Source organism: Phyllopteryx taeniolatus, chromosome 20 (genome assembly GCF_024500385.1).
Source record: "Phyllopteryx taeniolatus isolate TA_2022b chromosome 20, UOR_Ptae_1.2, whole genome shotgun sequence".
NCBI lineage: Eukaryota > Metazoa > Chordata > Actinopteri > Syngnathiformes > Syngnathidae > Phyllopteryx > Phyllopteryx taeniolatus.
In genome coordinates, this window is record NC_084521.1 from 14,064,919 (window position 1) to 14,085,699 (window position 20,781).

The 20,781-nt window shown below is 40.0% G+C and overlaps 1 protein-coding gene across 3 annotated transcripts; it reads right to left on the reverse strand.

Moving 5' to 3' along the window:
- Nucleotides 1-38: 38 nt before the first annotated feature.
- On the reverse strand, nucleotides 39-20,505 carry nup58 (nucleoporin 58). 3 transcript variants are annotated; one of them, XM_061757719.1, is made up of 14 exons: nucleotides 20,092-20,505; nucleotides 19,702-19,838; nucleotides 18,233-18,268; nucleotides 17,183-17,461; nucleotides 16,935-17,103; nucleotides 14,875-14,940; nucleotides 14,393-14,567; nucleotides 14,122-14,201; nucleotides 13,933-14,051; nucleotides 13,770-13,852; nucleotides 11,803-12,004; nucleotides 4,859-4,942; nucleotides 4,320-4,418; nucleotides 39-1,141 (listed from the first exon to the last, which is right to left on the reverse strand). In XM_061757719.1, exons 1-14 carry the CDS (start codon nucleotides 20,169-20,171, stop codon nucleotides 972-974), a joined length of 1,779 nt encoding a protein of 592 aa, XP_061613703.1. In that variant the 5' UTR covers nucleotides 20,172-20,505; the 3' UTR covers nucleotides 39-971. The 3 variants fall into 3 exon arrangements, with proteins under 3 accessions (XP_061613703.1, XP_061613704.1, XP_061613705.1); XM_061757720.1 differs by lacking the exon at nucleotides 4,859-4,942; XM_061757721.1 differs by lacking the exons at nucleotides 4,320-4,418; nucleotides 4,859-4,942.
- Between the last annotated feature and the right edge of the window lie 276 nt (nucleotides 20,506-20,781).

Sequence of the window (20,781 nt, forward strand, 5' to 3'; positions counted from 1 at the left end):
GTGTATTGCAAAGTGAAACATTCAAATTGAATCAATGATTCTAGCAAACATTTATTGAAGTGATGCCACAAACAGGCAAAGCATCATATATGAAAGTTTATTATCAAACAACTTTTTGAAAATAGTTGTACAGATCGTGATTAGAAAATAAAAGTACAACAACCAGTAATTGTTGACTGACAAAAAAAAATAAAACTATAAAAAATAATGAAAAAAAAAGACCAACAGAAAAACCTCAATTGTACGCATGCACATTAGCAGTCCGTCTTGGGACAAAAGTTTAGCATGACTTCTTGGTACAGTGGATCTAAAAGATTTGAATTATCTTGAGATACACAGCCAAGCACTTAACGGAAATTATAAATTGGTACGTCTAAGCAAAAAAAAAAAGCAAGTTATCAAGACTCACTATCATGATGCTTTTCACCTTTTACCTCTTACCTTCTGTTATAAAAATAAAAGTATGCCTAGCCGGACTCTTAAATGGCCAACTAGTAGGACTGTTTCTATAAACCCTAACTCAATTTTCTGGACGGAACTCAGGGCGAAGTCATCAATGCTTGACAAGAATTTGCCAGGGTCAGTCAGCCAGAGCTGACCTTACCAAAAGCAATGAGGTGCATGTTCATATGGAACACTTTCTCAAAGTCAATGTCTAAAATGGTTTTGGTCCTTGATTATAGATGCATCTTTATATAAATAATTATGTAGTTATTCTCCTTTTACGATGATTCCAAATGTGTGGCACATTTTGGTATCAACCGAATAGACCAAAGACCAAGTACGTTATAATCAAATGGAATGGAAGGCAGTGAACAATAATGGATAGGAAATCCCAGACCAGCATCCCTAAAGTTTGTCCAGTGATTTCATGCTTTTGGGAAAGCAGGCTTATAAAAAAGAAAAAAAGAAAAAAAAAAAAGAAAGCTACAACACCCGAACTTGAAGCTTCTTTGGGTCTGGTCTTCCTTCTATCTTTTGCCCCGTTTATTACCGGCAGGGGGCTTCTTGAGCTGCAGCAGGGGCGCCCCGGTGCCAAAGCCGGCAGCAGGCGGGTTGGACACCCCAAAGGTAAGTCCGGCCGAGGGGTTAATGCCAGGGTTGCTGAAGTTAAAGCCAGAGGTGTTGCTTCCTCCAAAACCTGGAAAATGCAAACAGTGAATATAAAAGTTACACACAAAATAAAAAATAAAATTGTGCACCTTTTAAGAAAACATTTCATCGGGTATTTATTAGAGAGGAAGCCTGTTCTTGTAAAAACACTTCCATAATATTATAGATAGACGTATTGATAATTCAATATATATGTTACAAAACATGTATGCGGCACAGTGACTGACTGGTTAGCACTTCAGCCTCACAGTTCTGAGGACCCGGGTTCAAACTGGCCTGGCCTGTGTGGACTTTGCCTGTGTTCTTCCCGTGCCCGAGTGGGTTTTCTCCAAGCACTCCGGTTTCCTCCCACATCCCCAAAACATGCATGGTAGGTTAATTGAAGACTAAATTGCCCGTAGGTGTGAATGTGAGTGTGTTTGGTTGTTTGTTTATGTGTGCCCTGCGATTGGCTGGCAACCAGTTCAGGGTTATTAGGCTTTACATAATCAGGATTTTTGGGGCCGATCAACGATCAGCAAGTTTATATATATAAAAAAAAAAACAATAACCCATCACATCACAAAATGGAGCAATGTGTCTATTTACATGACTTGTTCATTTATTGTATATACTTGTGTACTGTATACCGAGTATCTTAAAAGTATTCTCTAGAATTTTAGACAAAAGTTAAAACAATGACCTCTAGGGGGCACTCAAGAATTGGTCACTGACAAGTTTAGGTCAAATCAACATTACAACATGACAGAAATAATGGGTGCTAACTTACTGTTATAAAATTACCTTAACAAATACTGTTAATGACATGCTTACTCTAACTTTCTCACTGTCCCAACAATATGGACGGGTGTTCAAATGTGTTGTTGAAGCATTTAGAAGACGTTCCCCACGACGTACTTCAGTTGACTGCAAATAACTTACGTGTTGTTTGTCTGAGACACCGCAAAATAGTCCCACACCGATGACGTGTTTTTTCACCGAGAAGATTGAAAAAAAAAAAAACTTTTGGGCCGTCAGATAGTAGAAAGTAGACACGTGACAAGGTTAAAAAATAAACTAGCTTTCTGATCCATACGCAAGAGCGACGCGGAGTAAATGTCTTTTGCAGAGCCGATCGATGACATCATTGATCGGCTCGGCAAATTATATAGCCGATCAACATAAAAATGCAAATTTTGGCCGATACCGATCAAGCCAATCAGATCGGTTCGTCATCGTCACCCATTTTCTATCCACTGTAGGACGGAGGCCTCTTCATGTTTGCAATTTGTTGCCAGTGTATTCAGGTGCGTTTAATGATTTCATCTATCCATCAACTTTGAGGTCTTCGCGTGGCCGCTTTGTGCCCAGTGGTATCCAATTGATCATTTCTGTGGTCCACCTTTTGTCAACCCATTTAAGGCTTTTTATTTTCCAAATTCAGTGCTTGTATTTCCATCCATTGTTACTAAATGTTGTTGTCGACAGCGTCTAGGACTTAAGTCGTCCGTTTTGACATCGTTTTGTGCACTGTAACCTATGGAACATGGCCGTTTAGTTTTTGTTCATTTTGAGACATGAGCGATGGTTTTCTAAGTCAAATTCCTGAATACGACACTGTAGTTGTTCAGCATCATGGGAGGATAAAATGATGTCTGCAAAGCGAAGATGGCTCAAATAAGCGGCGTTAATTTTTAGTCCTTTTTCCCAATTCAGCTTTAAATAAATAGCTTCGGAGACAGTGTGTCACCATGCCTGACGCCTTTTCCTAGACTTATTTCCACTCTTCCATCATCAATTCGTATTGAACCAGATGAATTGTTTATTGATTGTAGAATGTTGATATAGGTTGGCTCTATCCCTTGATTTACCAGCGCCTGCAGTATCGAAGTGGTGGTGACTGAGTCAAACGCTTTTTCGTAGTCGAAGGCTACATACAGATGCATTTCGTACTCGTTGTGCCGTTCGATTATTTGTAGAAATGTCTGCATGTGGTCCATAGTATTAAAACCGCTACAAAACCCTGCATGTTCTAGCTGTTCATCATTGAGTTTGATTCCAATTCGTTTGTCCAATATCTTAAACTAAACTGAAAACTAATGAAAGTGGCCTGGTCAAAAATGATGGCATCTTACTATTTTCTTCCAGAATTTTTTTTTAATACAATCGCTGCACTCAAACAATTTCTGTAACACTCAATCAGACATGAGATTTTGGTCCACTCAGCGTGAGCCGGCACAGGTTTGAAGGATGGCTTCTCCTGACTGCATGTTTTGGCTCCTTCCACACATGTTCAATAGGCTTTAGTTCAATGCTCTTCAGAATAGTATGTTTGTTTTTAAGCATTTGGGGTGCTTTTTTTTACCTATGCATTTTGGGTCATTATATTGCTGGAGGACCTGAGCACAAGTTTTCAGACACTGAGCAGCACACAGAGTCTCAGAATGCCTCAAATAGTCTCGATTTTATTGTACCCGGTCAGATTCAAGACACCCTGTGCCGGATGCAGAAAAGCAGCTCCAGAACAAAACAGAGCCTCCTCCATGAATTACCATATTATGATTAACATTGTACTCTCATATTGTGAATATATAAAATATATAAATCGGCCTGAATGCTTAATGCCCACAAGGCAAGGAGCATGTTTATTTCAGTTCAGACGCTTATTGATTCAAGAGGACTGCACATCGAGTGAATAATTGAAGTAGTTACGGTATATATTAGAGTGGAGGCCACAATTTGCGGAAATACAATGTTAACACCAACACAAGCCGTCCTCAACTGACCATTGTAGTGCAATCCAGAGATAATTCTTAAATTGTTAATGAAGGGATGGTGTTGTTTATAGGGCAGAGGCTACTATTTATACAGTACATACTCAAATTATTTTAGTTTAAAAGAGATGGCATTGTGCTGTAAACAACGTTTTGTTTTGTAATTCTGTGGTAAAACAAATAAAAGCACGTTTTCATAGTTCATTAAAATGAACTGCAGTATTCAGCCAGCTATTTGCGGAAAAAAAGTTGGCATTTCAAGCACAACGAATTTCATCCCAAGTTCAAGCTCTTTTCAAACAATTCAATTTAAGCATTTAAAAGATTTTATGCACTCAAGTGATCCAGAATTTTAAAAACTACATCCTCAATAACACACAAACATACACACGCACACAGCCTGAGTCCTTCATGTTCGCGAATCATGCATGAGGAGTTACAATCCACATGTACCTGCACTCAGACTGCCTCCTGTGGGCTTAGTGGTGGAGGCGAAGGCAAAAGAAGTACCCCCAGTCCCCACCCCACCAAATCCTGGCCTTGCGCCAAAACCTGTGGGAGAGTGAGACAACGGGAGTCAGTCAGACCCTGGAGCACAGCTTTAACTCGGTGAACCTGCGCGAGCTAATATGGAATGTACTGACAGCACACCGCATGGCAAAGCAAAGGCCAAAGGGAGGAAAAGAGAACTTAACAGACTCCACTTGGTGTGCGTTCAGACCACTTTCCATTTCAGGTTAGTGTTTTCTGTTTTGTTTTGTATTGTATGGGGCATGCTTTTAGAATAGAGGGACAGTCCAAAGCTGCCGAATATGCATAAAAACACGCAGAGGAGCAGCTTCCTGGTGGTGTGAACGCACATAATGCCATACACAAAGGCGAAAGTGACAAGCCAAGCCCAGACTCAACACTCAATGCTACCTCACTTAGATGCCATCAAACTTTTGGAGGGTGGGGGGTGGGGGGGAAAAAAAAAAAAGCTGAGTCAATACCTCCCAAAGTGGTTGAGCCCAAACTAGTGCCCACTGCTGTGGCAAAGGGGTTGCCAAACCCTCCTCCCAAGGGTGCCTGGTTCCCTATGGCACACGGAGAGATTCTTTACTCCTTTTACACCTTCCTTTGACAGACAGAACGTCTCACCCAACTTAGCAATGAATAATACAAAAATACTCAAATAAATTTGCCATTGATGACAATCATGAATCAACACCCCTCTTATACATGTTGGTTTCTAATTTATTTAAAAAAAGGTACAGTTCATATGATTTATGTATACAAAGTGGAACCTCCAAAGTTGAACCTTTCCCATGATACTGTTTGACTAAGTCGTTTTGAAACGTTTCCCATAGGTAAAGTCAATTTATTCTCCACTATAAAAATGGTGATTTTTAAGTAACATTACTTAGCATTGAAAAATAGACAAGTTAAGACAAGTAAATTACTCAACCTTTGAATATGGCCTGCATGTAATAGAAATGTGCTGTTTGTTAGCAAGCTTCTCTGGTAGTTTACATTCAAGTCATTAGCCATTACGCTTCTAGCAAATAAATGTGTGTATAATCCATTTGTAATTGTTGTATTCACACTTTTTCTCTTTGCCATCATCATCACCCCCACTGTGGTGACATCACAAAATCAATTAAGCCACAAAAAACTTCAGACATTCTGTGAGGTTAAGGTCTTGCCACATAACACAACTCAATCTTTGGCTTTTGCGGCACATCCACCACCCCAGAGAATTTAGGAGGAATTCTATTCTTTTTTTGGGTGAGTGACTTTGGAAGTTCCACTGGAGTTTACAATTGCTGAAGAAATCACCAGGATGATTTACGCATCTTGACTTGATGTGAAGGGGGGGGAAATAAATAAAAAAATTGCGGCTAGTTCTTTCACTCCAAAACTTGTCTTTTTCTCTCTCTTTCGCTCTTATGCCATCAAAATATAAAAAATTAGCTTCAGTTGAAAATAAACCAGGACAACTGTTTCTTTGTTTAAAAAATGTTTTATTGTCAATTTAATATGCAACTCAATTTACAGACACAAACAAACAAGTTTAGAACATAATCGGTAGTAATTAATAACTGCTACTGCATTTGACAAGTTTCCAAAGATTCAAGATTTCAGAGTGAATGAACTAGCTTGTTAAAAAAAGAAAGAAAAAAAAGCATCACACCATTATTGAATATAGTTTAAAAAGGCACACCATATTATATATTAAATATACTGTATCAACAGGCATTGGTTATATATGTTTAAATACAAGTCAAAGCACTGAAGTATTAGATAAGACACCAGGATTTGGCATTTCAGGGCTGCCCGTCACTGTAAACTTCTAAAACTCTAGTCAGTGATGAGTTAGAGTGGAAGTAGTTGCAAGTTATCGAACCAGCAGTTTAAACCACTGAATAGATGGATCTTTACCAGCATTTACTTACAAGTTATGTTGCCTGTCTTGTGTGCAGTTCATGCACATTTGTCTTAAAATGTGTCAACAGTTCTTGTCAATTGACTCAGGCCTCTAAGAAGCCACATAGAGAAAGGTAGTAAAGAAGGAGACAAAGAATAAAAGGAATAGGAACATTCTCAACAGTCTGGAACAGCCAAAAAGCCCAGACACTCTCAGATGTACTGCACTCTCATTAGCGACGACTGAGTTCAAGTACCAAACAGTGTTACCACTAATACGACCAGTGTAATTGTCAAGCCAAGTACATGTGTGGAAGACGCATGTTAAAAATATAACTAGAATTTAAAAAAAATAAATAAAATAAAAAGTTTGTCAGGACACAACTTAAGTCAGTGTCCAGACTCCTCTGAATGCCAACTACTACATCATTTAATTCCAAGCGTCTAAACTTTAAAAACACTTCTTTGAGGAGAATGTAAAATGATCCTGTAGCCCTTAGGTGAAAGTATTGAACCAACCATATCTATTTAAAATGAAGACCATGCATCAAATTTAATTATTGTTGAACATTAAGTTTCAATAGTGAACATGAAGTTTCAATAGTTCACATGAAGTTTCAATAGTTCACAACCATAACGTCTCTCAATTTCAAGCTAGTGCTAAGTAAATGTAGAACAACCGTGTTTCACAATTTAGCCAACAAAACAGCGGAAGTTAGTTGCCCTGAGTCATTTGGCACGTTTGACTTTTACACGTGGTGGCACAAATGTAAAGCAGCTTTGGGCCAGCACCAGTGATGCCATTTCACATGTAAACAGATAAGTCAATAAATACTGAATACTCCTATTAGTCCAAAGAAAGTCTATTAGTTGACAGTCTAATATGACAACTCATGCTGCATTCCATAAAACTGTACAGTCACCATAACTATCAGAATATTGCTTGAAGTTCCTACTTGCAAACTGGGGACAAATAGATGTATTCCGACTTTATAGAGCAACATACCTGACATCATAACAGCATCACACAGACTAAAGGCCTTTTCATACAGTGATCCCACAAAATTGGCACATCAAAGAGACACACAATACCCCCAAAGGCGGGCTATATCCCTCTCAAAATGAATGTAGTAGTACCTATTTCTAGCCACCTTTCACATAGATGTCTGACAATGGCATTGTCCGAGGCTGTTATCAATAATCAAAATATATATTTCTAAAAATAAATACCAGCTCATTGGTATTGTCAGTCATATTTTTTTTTTCACAAACCCCAATTCTGATGAAGTTAGGCCATTGTGTAAAACAGAATACAATGATTTGAAAATCCTTTTCAACCTATATTCAATTGAATGTGCTACAAAGACAAGACAAACTGATAAACATATTTTTTGTGTGTGTTGCAAATACCGGTATTCACTCATTTTGAATTTGATGCCAGCAACAATTTCTAAATAAGATGGAAAAGGGGCATGTTTTTCACTGTGTTACATCACCTTTACTTTTAATAACATGTTTGGGAACTGAGGACACAAATTGCTGAAGCTTTGTAGTAGGGAGACAGGTCTGGACTGCTGGCAGGCCAGTCTAGTACTCGCACTCTTATACTACGAAGCCACACTGTTGTAGTTGTAACGTGCAGAAAGTGGCTTGGCATTGTCTTGCTAAAATAAGAAGGGGCGTTCCTGAAAAAGCCATTGCTTGGATGGCAGCATACATTGCTCAAAAACCTGTATGATGTATCTGTGGAATATTCTAAGGTGTTTTTGAGCATTCCTCAACTTTTCTATTCTTGTTGCTCCTGTTCCAGCTTTTTTGGAACATGTGAGGATAAGCGGTAAAGAAATGGATGGATGGCTGTCGCAAGGCATCAAATTAAAAATGAGAGACTATTTGCACAGGAAAAAAATAACATTCCTCAGTTTGAACATTATCTAGTCTTTGTAGTGTTTTCAATTGAATATAAGTTGAAAAGGATTTGCAAATCCTTGTATTGTTTATCATTTATGTTTTACATGTCCCTACTTTATTCAGTGCTAACAGACTGGATCTGCACTAGTCCCGCCCACTGAGTTTGATGGAACAAGATGACGGATAAGATGATTTCAGTTCAAATATTTTATATGAGCAATCCAGAACTCAAAGTGCTCTAACATTTAAAATACAAAAAAGAATAGCTGAAAGATGTTTCTACTTGGCATGTGTAACTACAATGGTGCAAAGTTACTAAAAAGGTATGTTAATGTTCCTACAAATCATTGAACACATCATCAGAGTAACAGTTTGGTTGTGGTTAGCAGACCATTAGATTTTTTCACTGGAACATGTAAGCTTTGGCTGCAAAGATTTGAAAACTAAATCAAGTGTCTGACCAATGAACAAAGCCTGCTTCTGCCTAAACCCTCCCAAGTGGAATATTGCTGTAGAACAGGAGTGTCAAACTCAAATTCACGGTGGGGCAAAAATAAAAAATTGGGACAACGTCGTGGGCCAAACTCAATATTTAATGAAAAATAACTGTGATGTGCATGTTTCCCTTTTCTGCAGAAATGTAGCGTTAAAGTTTATGATTGACAACAAACTTAAATTTTGCTTAAACATTGAATCTGGAATAAACAAACTATTATAAACACGAGAAATCAAATTTGCGATAAAAGACATCAGTGGTATTTATTGTTTTGTATTTAAACAACATGAATTCTTCTGTCTCTCTATCTTCTATTTATCTATCTCCAACTACCTTGCTTTTTGATGTAAATTAACTGTTTTCCATCTTACGTTTGGCCATTTTTGGGAAGGTGAAGTGTAAATTTGCTCGAAGAGACTGGTAGCATAGTTGCTAACGACTGCAACAGAAAGGGAAGGGGCGCTCGCTCGGTCTAGACTGATGGGCCAACACACCAAGCAAAGCATTCTGGGATTTTTAATATTAGTGGCGCATGTCCTATATACTGGCGGGCCAGCTCTAATACACATTTAATATGGTCTTGTGGGCCAAATATAATTACATCGTGGGCCAAAGTTGGTCCCCCGGGCCTGAGTTTGACATATATGCTCTAGAACCTGCACCCTGATTGCAGGATTCTTCACCATAAGTTATATTCAAAAGTCATACAAACATACACTAGTGTGCCCTGATGTGCTGAAAGTGGATTCACTTGTGAGGTTGTACTATGAAGTGCTCAGCTGGTGGAACAATATGTATAAACGTGATATAATAGCGTATTAGGTTACATTTGGGTTATTTGTGTTTCTGATATAAGCCCCATGTATGTATTTGCAGTTAAATGTGTATGCTGGCTATAAGCAGTTTGAATCATATTACATACTGTGATATTGTTTTAACTGTCGAGTGGAAAATGAAATGACTGACATGGTGACATTATGTGGCAACACGTTGCTAATGAATAGACCTTGCTTGTTTTATACAAGGTAATATTTTTTGTAAATTATTAAGAGGTTTATCTTTTCTTTTTTTAAAGAGTGCCACTTGCCAGACCCTGTACAGCAGAAGAGGCATGCTTCAGAATCACCATATTTTTGCACAGCAATATTTAGAAAATATAGCCTGCATTTTCCTACTGGAAACAATCAAGAGCTACATTAAAATCAGTCTTGTCAGTGACAACACAGATGAAGGAAAATTAAACTAAAGCAGCTGCCACACAGTGTGGAGTTTACATCCATATTCACTCATATTAGTATCACTCACATATTAGTCAACAAGCCAAATACAGTGGTATGAAAAAGCTTTCTCCCCCCCTCCTGATTTCTTATTTTCTTGCATGTTTGTCACACTTAAAATTTCCCCATCCTCAAACAAATTTAAATGCTAGTCGAAGACAGCACCAGTAAACACAAAATGCAGTTTTTAATATTAAGTGAGAAAAAAAAAAAATCCAAACCTGCATGGCTGTGGTTGAGCATAACAGTTGAATTCCTCTAGCCACACACAGGCCACCTGTGATACTGCCACACCTGTTCTCAATCAAGAAATCACTTAAATAGGACCTGCCTGACAAAGTGAAGTACACCAAAAGATCCCCAAAAGCTACACATCATGCTGAGATCTGAAGAAATTCAGAAAGAAAGTAATTGAGATCTATCAGTGTGGAGAAGGTTATATGTGGAAAAGCCATTTCTAAAGCTTTGGGACTCCAGCGAACCACAGTGACCACATTATCCACAAATGGTGAAAACGTAGAACAGTGGTGAACCTTCCCAGGAGTGGCCGGCTGCCCGAATTACCACTACTATCCAAACTGTAGGCCTCACTTGCCTCAGTTAAGGTCAGTGTTCATGACTCCAGCATAAGAAAGAGACTGGGCAAAAACCACTGCTGAGCAAAAAGAACACTAAGGCTCGTCTCAATTTTGCCAGAAGACATGTTGATAATCCCAAAGACTTTTGCAGAAATACTCTATGGTCTGACAAGACCAAAGTTGAACTTTTTAGAAGGTGTGTGTCCCATTAAATCAGGCGTAAAAGTAACACCGCATTTGAGAAAAAGAACATACCAACAGTAAAATATGGTGGTGGTAGTGTGATGGTCTGGGGCAGTTTTGCTGCTTCAGAACCTGGAAGACCTGTGAAAAATAGAATCATGAATTCTGCTGTCTACCAAAAAAAATCCTGAAGGAGAATGTCTGGCTATCTGTCCGTGACTTCAAGCTTAAACGAACTTGGGTTCTGCATCTGGACAAAGATCCAAAACACACCAGCAAATCCACCTCTGAATGGCTGATCCAAAACACACCTGACTTGAATCCTATCATCTCCTTAAAAAGGCGGTTCATGCTCAAAAACCCTTCAATGTGGCTGAAATGCAATCATTCTGCAAAGATGAATGGGCCAAAACTCCTGCAGAGCACACTCAGTAAGAGATTCATTGCAAGTTATCACAAACGCTTGATTGCAGTTGTTGCTGCCAAGGTTGGCCCAACCAGTTATTAGATTTAGGGGGCAAACACTTTTTCACACAGGGCCATATGTTTGGATTTTCTTTCTCTCCTAATAATAAGAAAACTTAAAAACTGCATTTTGTGTTTATTTGTGTTGTCTTTGACTAATATTTTAATTTGTTTAGTGTGATATGCAAAAAAAAAAAAAAAAAATCAGGAAGGGGAAAACACTTTTTCAGATCACTGTAATAATAATAATAAGGATACGGATTGGGTGGGCTCAATGTCAGTTCAATATCCATTTGTGTAAAACTACAATTATCCAATTATTAGTATTGTACAAGGCGCATTAAATAAATTAAATTAATCCAGGCCATAAAGTGATGCATCAGACGTGATAAGGCAGAAACCCATTTCTTATAAAGAGAAAGTTTTATTTCTCCTTCCTTTTCCTCGTCATGCATTTCCTACAAGTATAGCAAGCAAGAGCTCTGCAACATTTTTTTCTTCTTTCAGTTTTCCTCCTTTCTTCCTACACCAGTATCAGTATGAAGTATATTAATTAAATTGTGTTCTTTTCAACCCTCCAAAGTAGGCAAGAACTTTCTAAAACTTGTAGGCAGTCAGACCTGGAGTTGGCTGCTGTTGCTGGGTCAGTGTGGCTGCCATGGCAACCGCTGCAGCATTTGGCACACTTGAGAATGGTGCCGGACCAGTTGTCACGCGCGGCGTGCTCTGCCACTTCCTGTTCGACTCCCGTTTGGACTCAAAGACGTCGGTCGAGTCCTCCAAAAAGGCCCGGCGGTAGGAGAGGTACTGGTGCTTCAAGATCTAAAATACAAAGCAGGTATTTATATTTACAAAACTTAAAATACAGTGGAAGTAGGGCTGCACAGTAGTGGAATTTTTTTTCTCAAATGTTCATACAACAATCGTGTGAGCAAATCTAATGAGAATTCAGCTCAGTCGTCAGCATCAATAGACTCAAATCCACAAGGGTGTCTTGCTTTTTCTTTGTGACGCCATCACAGAACTGGAATAAACATTGTACAATACGAAAGCTCACTGCTTAGTACAATACAAGAAGTCCAATTCACTAAACAATATAATACACACACTCATTTTACAATATAACAAAATTCCAGCGTCCTTACTTAAGCATGTTAAAATGTTACTTAAAACAGTGCTCGTATACTTAAGGTTTTACGATGGCCTAGCTCTAGAAGGAATGAATTTGCTATGGGAAAATTGTGCTTTGACAGTAAAACTGTGGGATCCAAGCAAAACAGATTGTGACTGGATGCGATTTGATTCACCTTCTTTGCCATTTCACTCGGCGTTGGGAGAGTTGAACTACGAGCGACATTCGCATGGTGACAGCCAATCAGTCAAGAATGGACAATGTCACACACAGCATCCTGTTGACATTCTACAGACGTTTGGACTTCCACAACGAGTACAGAGCCACAATTCAGGTCAAATCGTCATTCATTGCTGCTCGTGCATGGCAGGAGGAAATGCTGTCTTCACCTCCCGGAGGAGAAGCCCCTCCTCTTCCGCGTTTACAGCGCGAATAAAGCAAATGCGGATTCAATGTGTATTTTCTACTACCATGATCAAACTCAAGCGAGGGAGGCGAGGCAAAGCAAACTTTCGCGTTTGGTGCGAATGCAACATAAGCGTTTAACTCACTCGGAATCTGAACAAAGGTATCAAGCATATGAAAGGATACCTCAGATCAGATCATTTCTTTCCTTTAGCATGTCTGCATAAAGGTCTTAGTACAATAGGATGACGTGGTTCTGTTGGCTTCATCAAGCCATGATCTCCAACTCTCACTGTCAAGCAGCTGGGATGAAAATTAGCACCTCCAAATCTGAGACCATGGTCCTCAGCCGGAAAAGGGTGGAGTGCCCTCTCCGGGTCGGGGATGATATCCTGCCCCAAGTGGAGGAGTTCAAGTATCTTGTGGTCTTGTTCACGAGTGAGGGAAGAATGGAACAGGAGATCGACAGGCGGATCGGTGCAGCGTCTGCAGTGATGAGGACTTGGTATCGGTCCGTTGTGGTGAAGGAGCTAGCCGAAAGGCGAAGCTCTCAATTTACAGGGCAATCTACGTTCCAACCCTCACCTATGGTCACAAGCTGTGGGTCGTGACCGAAAGAACAACATCCCGGATACAAGCGGCCAAAATTAGTTTTTTTACGCAGGGTGTCCGGGCTCTCCCTTAGAGATAGGGTGAGAAGCTCGGTCATCCGCGAGGGGCTCAGAGTAGAGTCGCTGCTCCTCCCCATTGAGAGGAGCCAGATGAGGTGGTTCGGGCATCTGATTGGATGCCTCCTGGACACCTCCCTGTTGAGATGTTCCGGGCACGTCGCACTGGGAGGAAAACCCAGGGACGACCCAGGACATGCTTGAAAGACAATGTCTCCCGGCTGGGAACGCCTCGGGATACCCCCGGAAGAGCTGAATGAAGTGGCTGTGGAAAGGGAATTCCCCCGCAACCCGACCACAGATAAGCGGAAGAAAATGGATGGATGGATGGATGTTACCAAGGGTGAATCAGTAATTTTATTGTTAGAGAGTTTGTGCTGACCTTTACATTCTCATGGACAGACTGGAGTTGAGCAGCCTGGGCAACAAACGTCTGGTACAACTTCTGCATGGCCATGGTCAGGTCTGGGAACAGGATTTTAAAAAAATGTTTCGAGAATAAAAAGCAAATGATGCAGTTATTTGTGCATTTTAAGGCCTCTGACCTTGAGGGGTGATGTGGGAGCCACTACTCTGTGTGGTTAGGTGGTTCTCCAGCTCTTCGATCTGCTGTCGGTACTGCTGCAGTTGCACCTCAAACTGCTCTACCAGGCAGCGGAAATAACTAAACAAAAAAGTAAACTTTTTAATTTTGTCCATAAAAGATTAAAAGGAAGTTGTGATAGGCTACTCACTCTGATGGAGCAGTGTTTTCATGCTGAAGTCCAGGGGGAGTCTTTTGTGTACGCAGCGCTATGTCAGCATTTTTCAGCTCCTTAATTCGGAAACAAGCATGAATAAAAGATTTGGACATATTCTAGTAAAAGATTGGGATTTGAGCACACTGACAAAGACATTTAATAGCTTGACCAGATTAAAATGTACTTTTGTCGTATTGGTTTAATGAGTACGAGTAATGAGTGCCTCTGAGATCAAGTGCAACAAGTTATGCCTGACTGTAGCGACCTGTGCAGTCTCCAGCTTTAGCTTGTCAATGGCCAGAGCTTGACGCTGCAGACCGCTGGCACTGACGGAGAGAAGTTGCTTGAGGGTCTTGATGTCATCCTGGACTTTGGATATTGCCTTGGATGACATCCTGCTGATGTCTTCCTGAACCTGTTTCTGCTCTTTGACAAACTTTCTTAAAAAAAAAAAACAAAGCAAAACAAAACATTGAAACAGATATTTTAAAAATATATATTTTCAATAAGAAATAATTTGTATACATCAATGTTCGTACGGACAATTTCAGCACAAATTCGTGCGTACGCACTGTTTGTGAATGAGGCCTAACAAGTGGGCTAAAATGGCCGTTGACAGGTGCACAAGACTCCGTGAAGTTACAGGAAGCAACGATGTGTTTAAAACACGACCAAAACTCCAGAGGGCAAATGAGTGTCAAAGACTCATCACAAAGCACAGTGGATGCAATTCTGATTCACACTTACTGGAAATTCTCAACATCTTGACAAATAACTGGAGGCAGGTTTTCATCCTTTAAAGCTTTACTGTCCCTTAAAAGGAGAAAAAGAATTTGGTGTTCATCATGGAAAAAAAAAATAACAGGTAAATTTAACTCAATCCATTGTAGTGCATATTGAGGTATCAGGTGTCACGTAGAAAAGTAGCATTCAAAAACCCTCACATTTTTGTAAATGTTTTATTATACCTTTTCATGGGACAACACAAGAGAAACAATGATGCTACTATGTAAAGGAATAAGTTTACAGCTTGTGTAATAGTGTAAATTTAAAATAACACACAGCCATTAAAGTCTAAACCCCTGGCAAAAAATGTGAGTACATCCCTAAGTGAAAATGTCCAATTGGGCCAAATTAGCCATTTTCCCTTCTCAGTTACATGTCTCGTTAGTCTTGCAATTCATTAGGCGTGAATGGGGAGCAGGTATGTTAAATTTGGCATTATCAGTCTCACACTCTGTCTTAATGGTCACTTGAAGTTTAAGTTTCAAACTCGCTGAGGATATGAAAAAAGGAATTGATGCGCTACATGAAGATGGTCTGGACTATAAGAAAATGCCAAGACCCAGAAACTGAGCTGCAGCACAGTAGCCAAGAACATACAACAGTTTAACAGGACAGCTTCCACTCAGAAAAGACCCCATCATGGTCGACCAAAGCATCCTCAGGGTCATATCCAGAGGTTGTCATTAGAAAATAGACTACAGTAGACCTCTGCCAGCGTTGCTGCAGTGGTTAAATGGGTTGGGTGTCAAACTGTTGGTCCTCAAACCATGATGTGCTACACAGGGCATCAAATTGGTCAGCATGGCTGTCATCGCAGAACAAAGCCTCTATAAATGATGTAAAAGAAAGCCCGCCAACAGTTTGGTGAAGACAAGCAGACTAAGGAGATGGATTAATGGAACCATGTCCTGTGGTCTTATGAGACCAAGATAAATAAAATTCCACACTATAATTTCCAGACTTCTCTGTAAAGAAAATACAATAAATAATCATTTGTGACATTTGGGTTTTCTCCGGGAACTCCGGTTTCCTCCCCACATCCCAAAAACATGCATGCTAGGTTCTAGAAAGAAAGAAAGTTCTAGAAAGTCAACCATCACTGCAGCCCTCCACCAGTCGGGGTGTTATGGTAGAGTGCCTTGCATGTCTCTGTAGACCCAAACCCTATTGAGCATATGTTGACCATCCTCAAACTCTAACATCCACCAACAGCTCTGACTTGTGAAGCTCTGATGAAATCCATGCCCAAGAAGGTTGAGGTAGTGCTGAAAAATCATGGTGGTCAGTTGGCCACACAAAAAAATAACACCTTAGGCACAATTTAGACATTTACACTTGGCTCTGCACTTACTTTGTTTTGCTGCGACTTTAGACAAGGGTTGTTTGTCTGTTCAGTTATTTTTAGACACAGTAAATTTATTGTTCTACAGGTTGTACACTGACTAAATTGCTGCAAAGTGTTATTTTGTCAGTGTTGTCCAATGAAAAAATATCAAATATTTACAAAAATGTGATGGGCGTACACACTTTTGTGAGTATACAGGAGAGCCTCTGCACAGTCACCGGCAGTGCATTGCATATTTCCTCTAATAGAGCCTGCGTGTTTTTTACTCAAGCTCAGAGACCACCAGGTGTTTAATTTTATTTTATTGATATAAATGCTTTTATCATTGAGGTTGTGTGACATAAGCAAGTCTTATAAGGAAAAGTGTAATAATAAGTATAGATAATCCGTGAGTCTAAAAAGGGACTTGCTTATGGCTGTTAAGAAATGGCACTGCGCTAAAAACAAAAAGAAAGTGCATCACTTCAATTTATTTTGTGTTTACAAATTAGAACTTGGAAAACAACGAGCATCATGGAATGGAGTGTGGTTGACTTTGGAGGTTCCACTGTAACAATGTACATTATATATTGTATTAGTTTCATAATCATAGCATACTGGTAAATTGTGACAGTTTATCAAGCTTCTAGTAGAGTAGAGGCCACAGAGTGTAATTACACTGATCAACATGACTTACTGTGCATTGGCTCCAGATGAGGCATCACTCTTGTTCTCAGAGGATGTACTGAAGTCAACCCCACCCAAGCCAATACTGGGAGTAGGGGCTGCCGTTGCTGCTGTTGAAGTGCTTAATAAAGAACCTAATGTTAACCCCCCTCCTCCTCCAAGAGTGGATTGACCCAAACCTGGGATATAAAGTGAACAGATGGGCTGACATAACATTATTAATACTTTTATGCTTTGTTATATTGCAAGTTTGCCAACCTGTAGCCACGGTACTGGAAAAGAGACCCGTGCCCAGTGAAGGAACCGTTGGGACAGCTGCCGTGGTTGTCGTGCCGCTGAGGCCGAGTGTGAAGCCTGTCGCCGTGGGCTGCTGTGGCGCCGTCGACGTCAGGACAGAGCCGAATGTTAAACCTGCCCCAGTGGGGACAGACGCAGAGCTGGTGGTAGCAGCGGTGAGGGAGAACGGGGCAGCTGAGCCAGTGGGTTTGTTGAAGGCTATGCTGAAGCCAGGTGAGGCTGTTGTAGAAGCTGGGGCCCCTGAACACATGCAAGAATTACAATTTATAATATTGTGGCTTAGCGAGGAACCTTTTTTTTTTTGTGAAATTACATTGCATGCGTAACCACTGATCTAAACCCGGTATTGTTTAATATTGCGTTCGTGGAATAACAATTAAATAAATTAATCAATCAATTTTAGCACTATAGCCCTCTGCTGTCGACCAAAATAAACATCACAACAGCTCTCACGCTTTCGTTGCAAATGTGGCTGACTAAATACTTTTTGTCCCACTGTAAAATGCTTTAGTCTTTACTTGTCCATGCTTGTTCCACACTCTGGCCTCTGCTTCTGTAAGTAGAAGCAAGCAACCAGCCACAGCGTCCACTCGCCAGCAACATCCCACTGGTATACATTGACTAAAGAGGCTTAACAGGCTGGCTCACATCTTGCCAGCAAATGAATCCGTAACAGCAGGCTGAATCTCGTCAGTGAAATGACGAGTCAACCTGCGAAGAAACTCTAGTCGCAAAGCTCAGGCGCCAACCCTGGTCATCACGGCAACGACACCAGACTTGCCACTGGCCCAGCAGTATATGTGGTGTGATAACGCAGGCTCACTTGCATGAATAAATAGCCTAAAAACAGGCAGATACTGGCAAGACAAGAAATCGGGGGTGCAAAGTATTCTACAATTCTTGATCCTTGGGGTATTTTGACTAAAGACAATTACCGTAAGACCCCTGGGAACTGTTTCTAATTGTAATTTATCAAATGCATGAGTTGTCTCCTTTAAAACATATGCTCACCTAAAGTTAGTCCAGCAGTCGGAGCAGGTGCAGAACCTGTACAACATCAAGAAAAATGTTTTGCTGCAGGTAGGATTTAAATTATAATACACCCATTATTTCTGTGACAACAGAGACTTTACTCATCCACAAGAGAAACACACTTTTTTTTTTTTTAATGCTTTAAGCATCATCTTTTTTTTATTATTATTTTATGCATTATCATGATGCAGAGCCACAAAGCGACTCGCCAGTGTGAGACACACCATTTCCATTTCCCAGGAGACAATTTATATACACATTCATGGTTTTGATAGATATGATGTCAATGTTGGAGCAACATAAAATCAATTAATAACTTAATGAAGAGAATGGGGCTAGGCGATGAGTGCAAAAATGAAAATGCTAATTGAACTTTCTTCGATTTCAGGTAATGCAAGAATATCCCACTCTCAACTCAGTTTATTCTGTAAACATTTAGATAATTTTGAAACAACTAACAGAGGTGAACATGCATAGATGAACAATTAAGGATTAGTGAAACAATGTAATTGAAAAGACATCAGCTAGAATGAAAATGTTTTGTGAAAAAAATAAATAAAATTTTCCTAATGGGAGAAAATAAACATCTTGTAGTTCTTGCAAGCAGAATTTCAATACTCCTGTGTTAATGTAGAAAGTAACTTTCACCTTAATTTTAAAAAAATTCATTTTTACAGGGAAACTAAAATTGTAAGACCCCCCTACACAATAGAAAATAAATTATTTTGCGATAGCACAGCATATCTTTGGCCGAGGGTCTTACAGAGGCACTTAAAACCACTCTGCTCAACAGCTGGTAAAGATGCCATATCTTTTGTAATGTAGTCTGAAGCATCAGTTTCTCTTTTAGAGTCCATTTCATATTGTGTGGCATGTGTAACTGCTTCTGTTAATGGCATCTACTTTATGGTGGCCCTTGTTGTCAGACGCGTCTCCTTTTTGTGCCATGCACCGTTTATATTCGGTAACATGATGGCGCTTCAAAAGTGACCACTGGACACAGAAACTATTATTCCGTGGAGTTTGCACTTTACTACTTTTTGGTCAACGTCATACTTATTAAAACTAGTGTGTCCAAACAACTGGCACAGAATTCCTTTTGGGTTACAAGCTGCTTCTGCTTTACCTTCGGTTTGTTATTTTGAGTTTTCCTCCATGACGCTTCAGTATAGCGAACTGGACAGTGTCATGTGGCTACTTTTCCTGTTGGTTTTCTGGCAGTCTTCACACTTTGCAAAACCTGTCACGTAAACTACAAAACCAGTAGTGTGCTTTAAGGGGGTGTATTAGTAGAGAGAATTAGAAGGGGCGAGGGGGCTCTCCATATGTTAGAAGCTCTAAATGTTGGTTTTGATTTTTTTTTTTTTTTTTTAATTAATTACTCAGCCCTAATGAATCCAGCAAGCAATACAATTCCCAATACACACTTTATCAGTTGTGTGACTTACCTGGGGCAGGCGTGTTGAATGAAAACCCTCCAGAAGGTTTCTGACCAAAGAGACTGGTAGTGGTGGTGGTGGTAGAGGCAGGGGTGGCAGCCAATGCATTACCAAACGAGAAGCCACCAGTACTGGCCGCAGGTGCACTTTTAAAGCAACAATGACAAGAGTCATCACGTTTTATTGACAGACAGGGCGCTACGTTGAAAAGACAAATGCTAATGTGAGATTAGGTTCACATGAGTCAAAAACTAATGACACACAATGACGTTTCCCTCGTAAATCTCTCGTGATATGGGTTATTGATATATTACAAGGTGGCTGTAACAACTTAGTTTAGGTGAATGTTGTCTACTTACGCTATGCTAACGTTAGTCGAGTCGTATTAGTTTCCATTACCTGGTTGCTGCTCCAAATGCAAATCCTCCGCCAGCGCTGGTGGAACCGAGTGTTCCCGTCCCGAAGTTAAATCCAGACATTGCACTTTAAGCATGAAACACTTTCAAGCCAAACTCTTTGTACTTCAGCCACATCAGCAGAATAGCTGCAAGCAACACAGCATCGCCACTATCCTGCTAGCTAGCTAGCTTCGCAGAAATGCGCGCGTGTGGGCCGGAGCCGCAGTATTTTAGCTTAAAATAATATTCTTTTGAGATACAACATGAATTAAACACGTCGCTGGAATCCAGTTGTTTATAACTGCATGCCCAAGTCAAGTATCCCTTTTAGACATCTAAAACGGACAAATATCGAAGGACATAGCCACGCATGGCTTGGATTTTCCTATTCCCCGCCTGTTGCTAATCGAGTGCTATTGCATTTTGGGTATAATACTGATAAACTACATTACCCAGCATGCCGTTTTCCTACCGCGTGAGCATTACATTTCAAAATAAGGATAAAGTAAATATGTAGCGAAAGAATGCAGGTGCCATAGCGGTCACGGTTCACGTCCAATGTAACAAGTATTTATTAGTATCACCATTAATTTGGTGTGGGGGTTTTACTTTGTTTAAACCTCGGTTGATAGTCCCTCCTGGCTTTTTTTCTGAAAAGTCATGCAGTTTCGGCATAGGCGTGATTATCAAG

Excerpts from the sequence above, each read along its gene's own strand:
- nup58 (XM_061757719.1), bottom strand. The coding sequence starts at position 20,171 with ATGTCTGGATTTAACTTCGGGACGGGAACACTCGGTTCCACCAGCGCT. Across the intron at positions 14,052-14,121 it reads GAAAACACTGCTCCATCAGA|TTATTTCCGCTGCCTGGTAG; the intron begins GTGAGTAGCCTA and ends TTTTTTGTTTAG. Across the intron at positions 1,142-4,319 it reads AGGAGGCAGTCTGAGTGCAG|GTTTTGGAGGAAGCAACACC; the intron begins GTACATGTGGAT and ends TGCATTTTCCAG.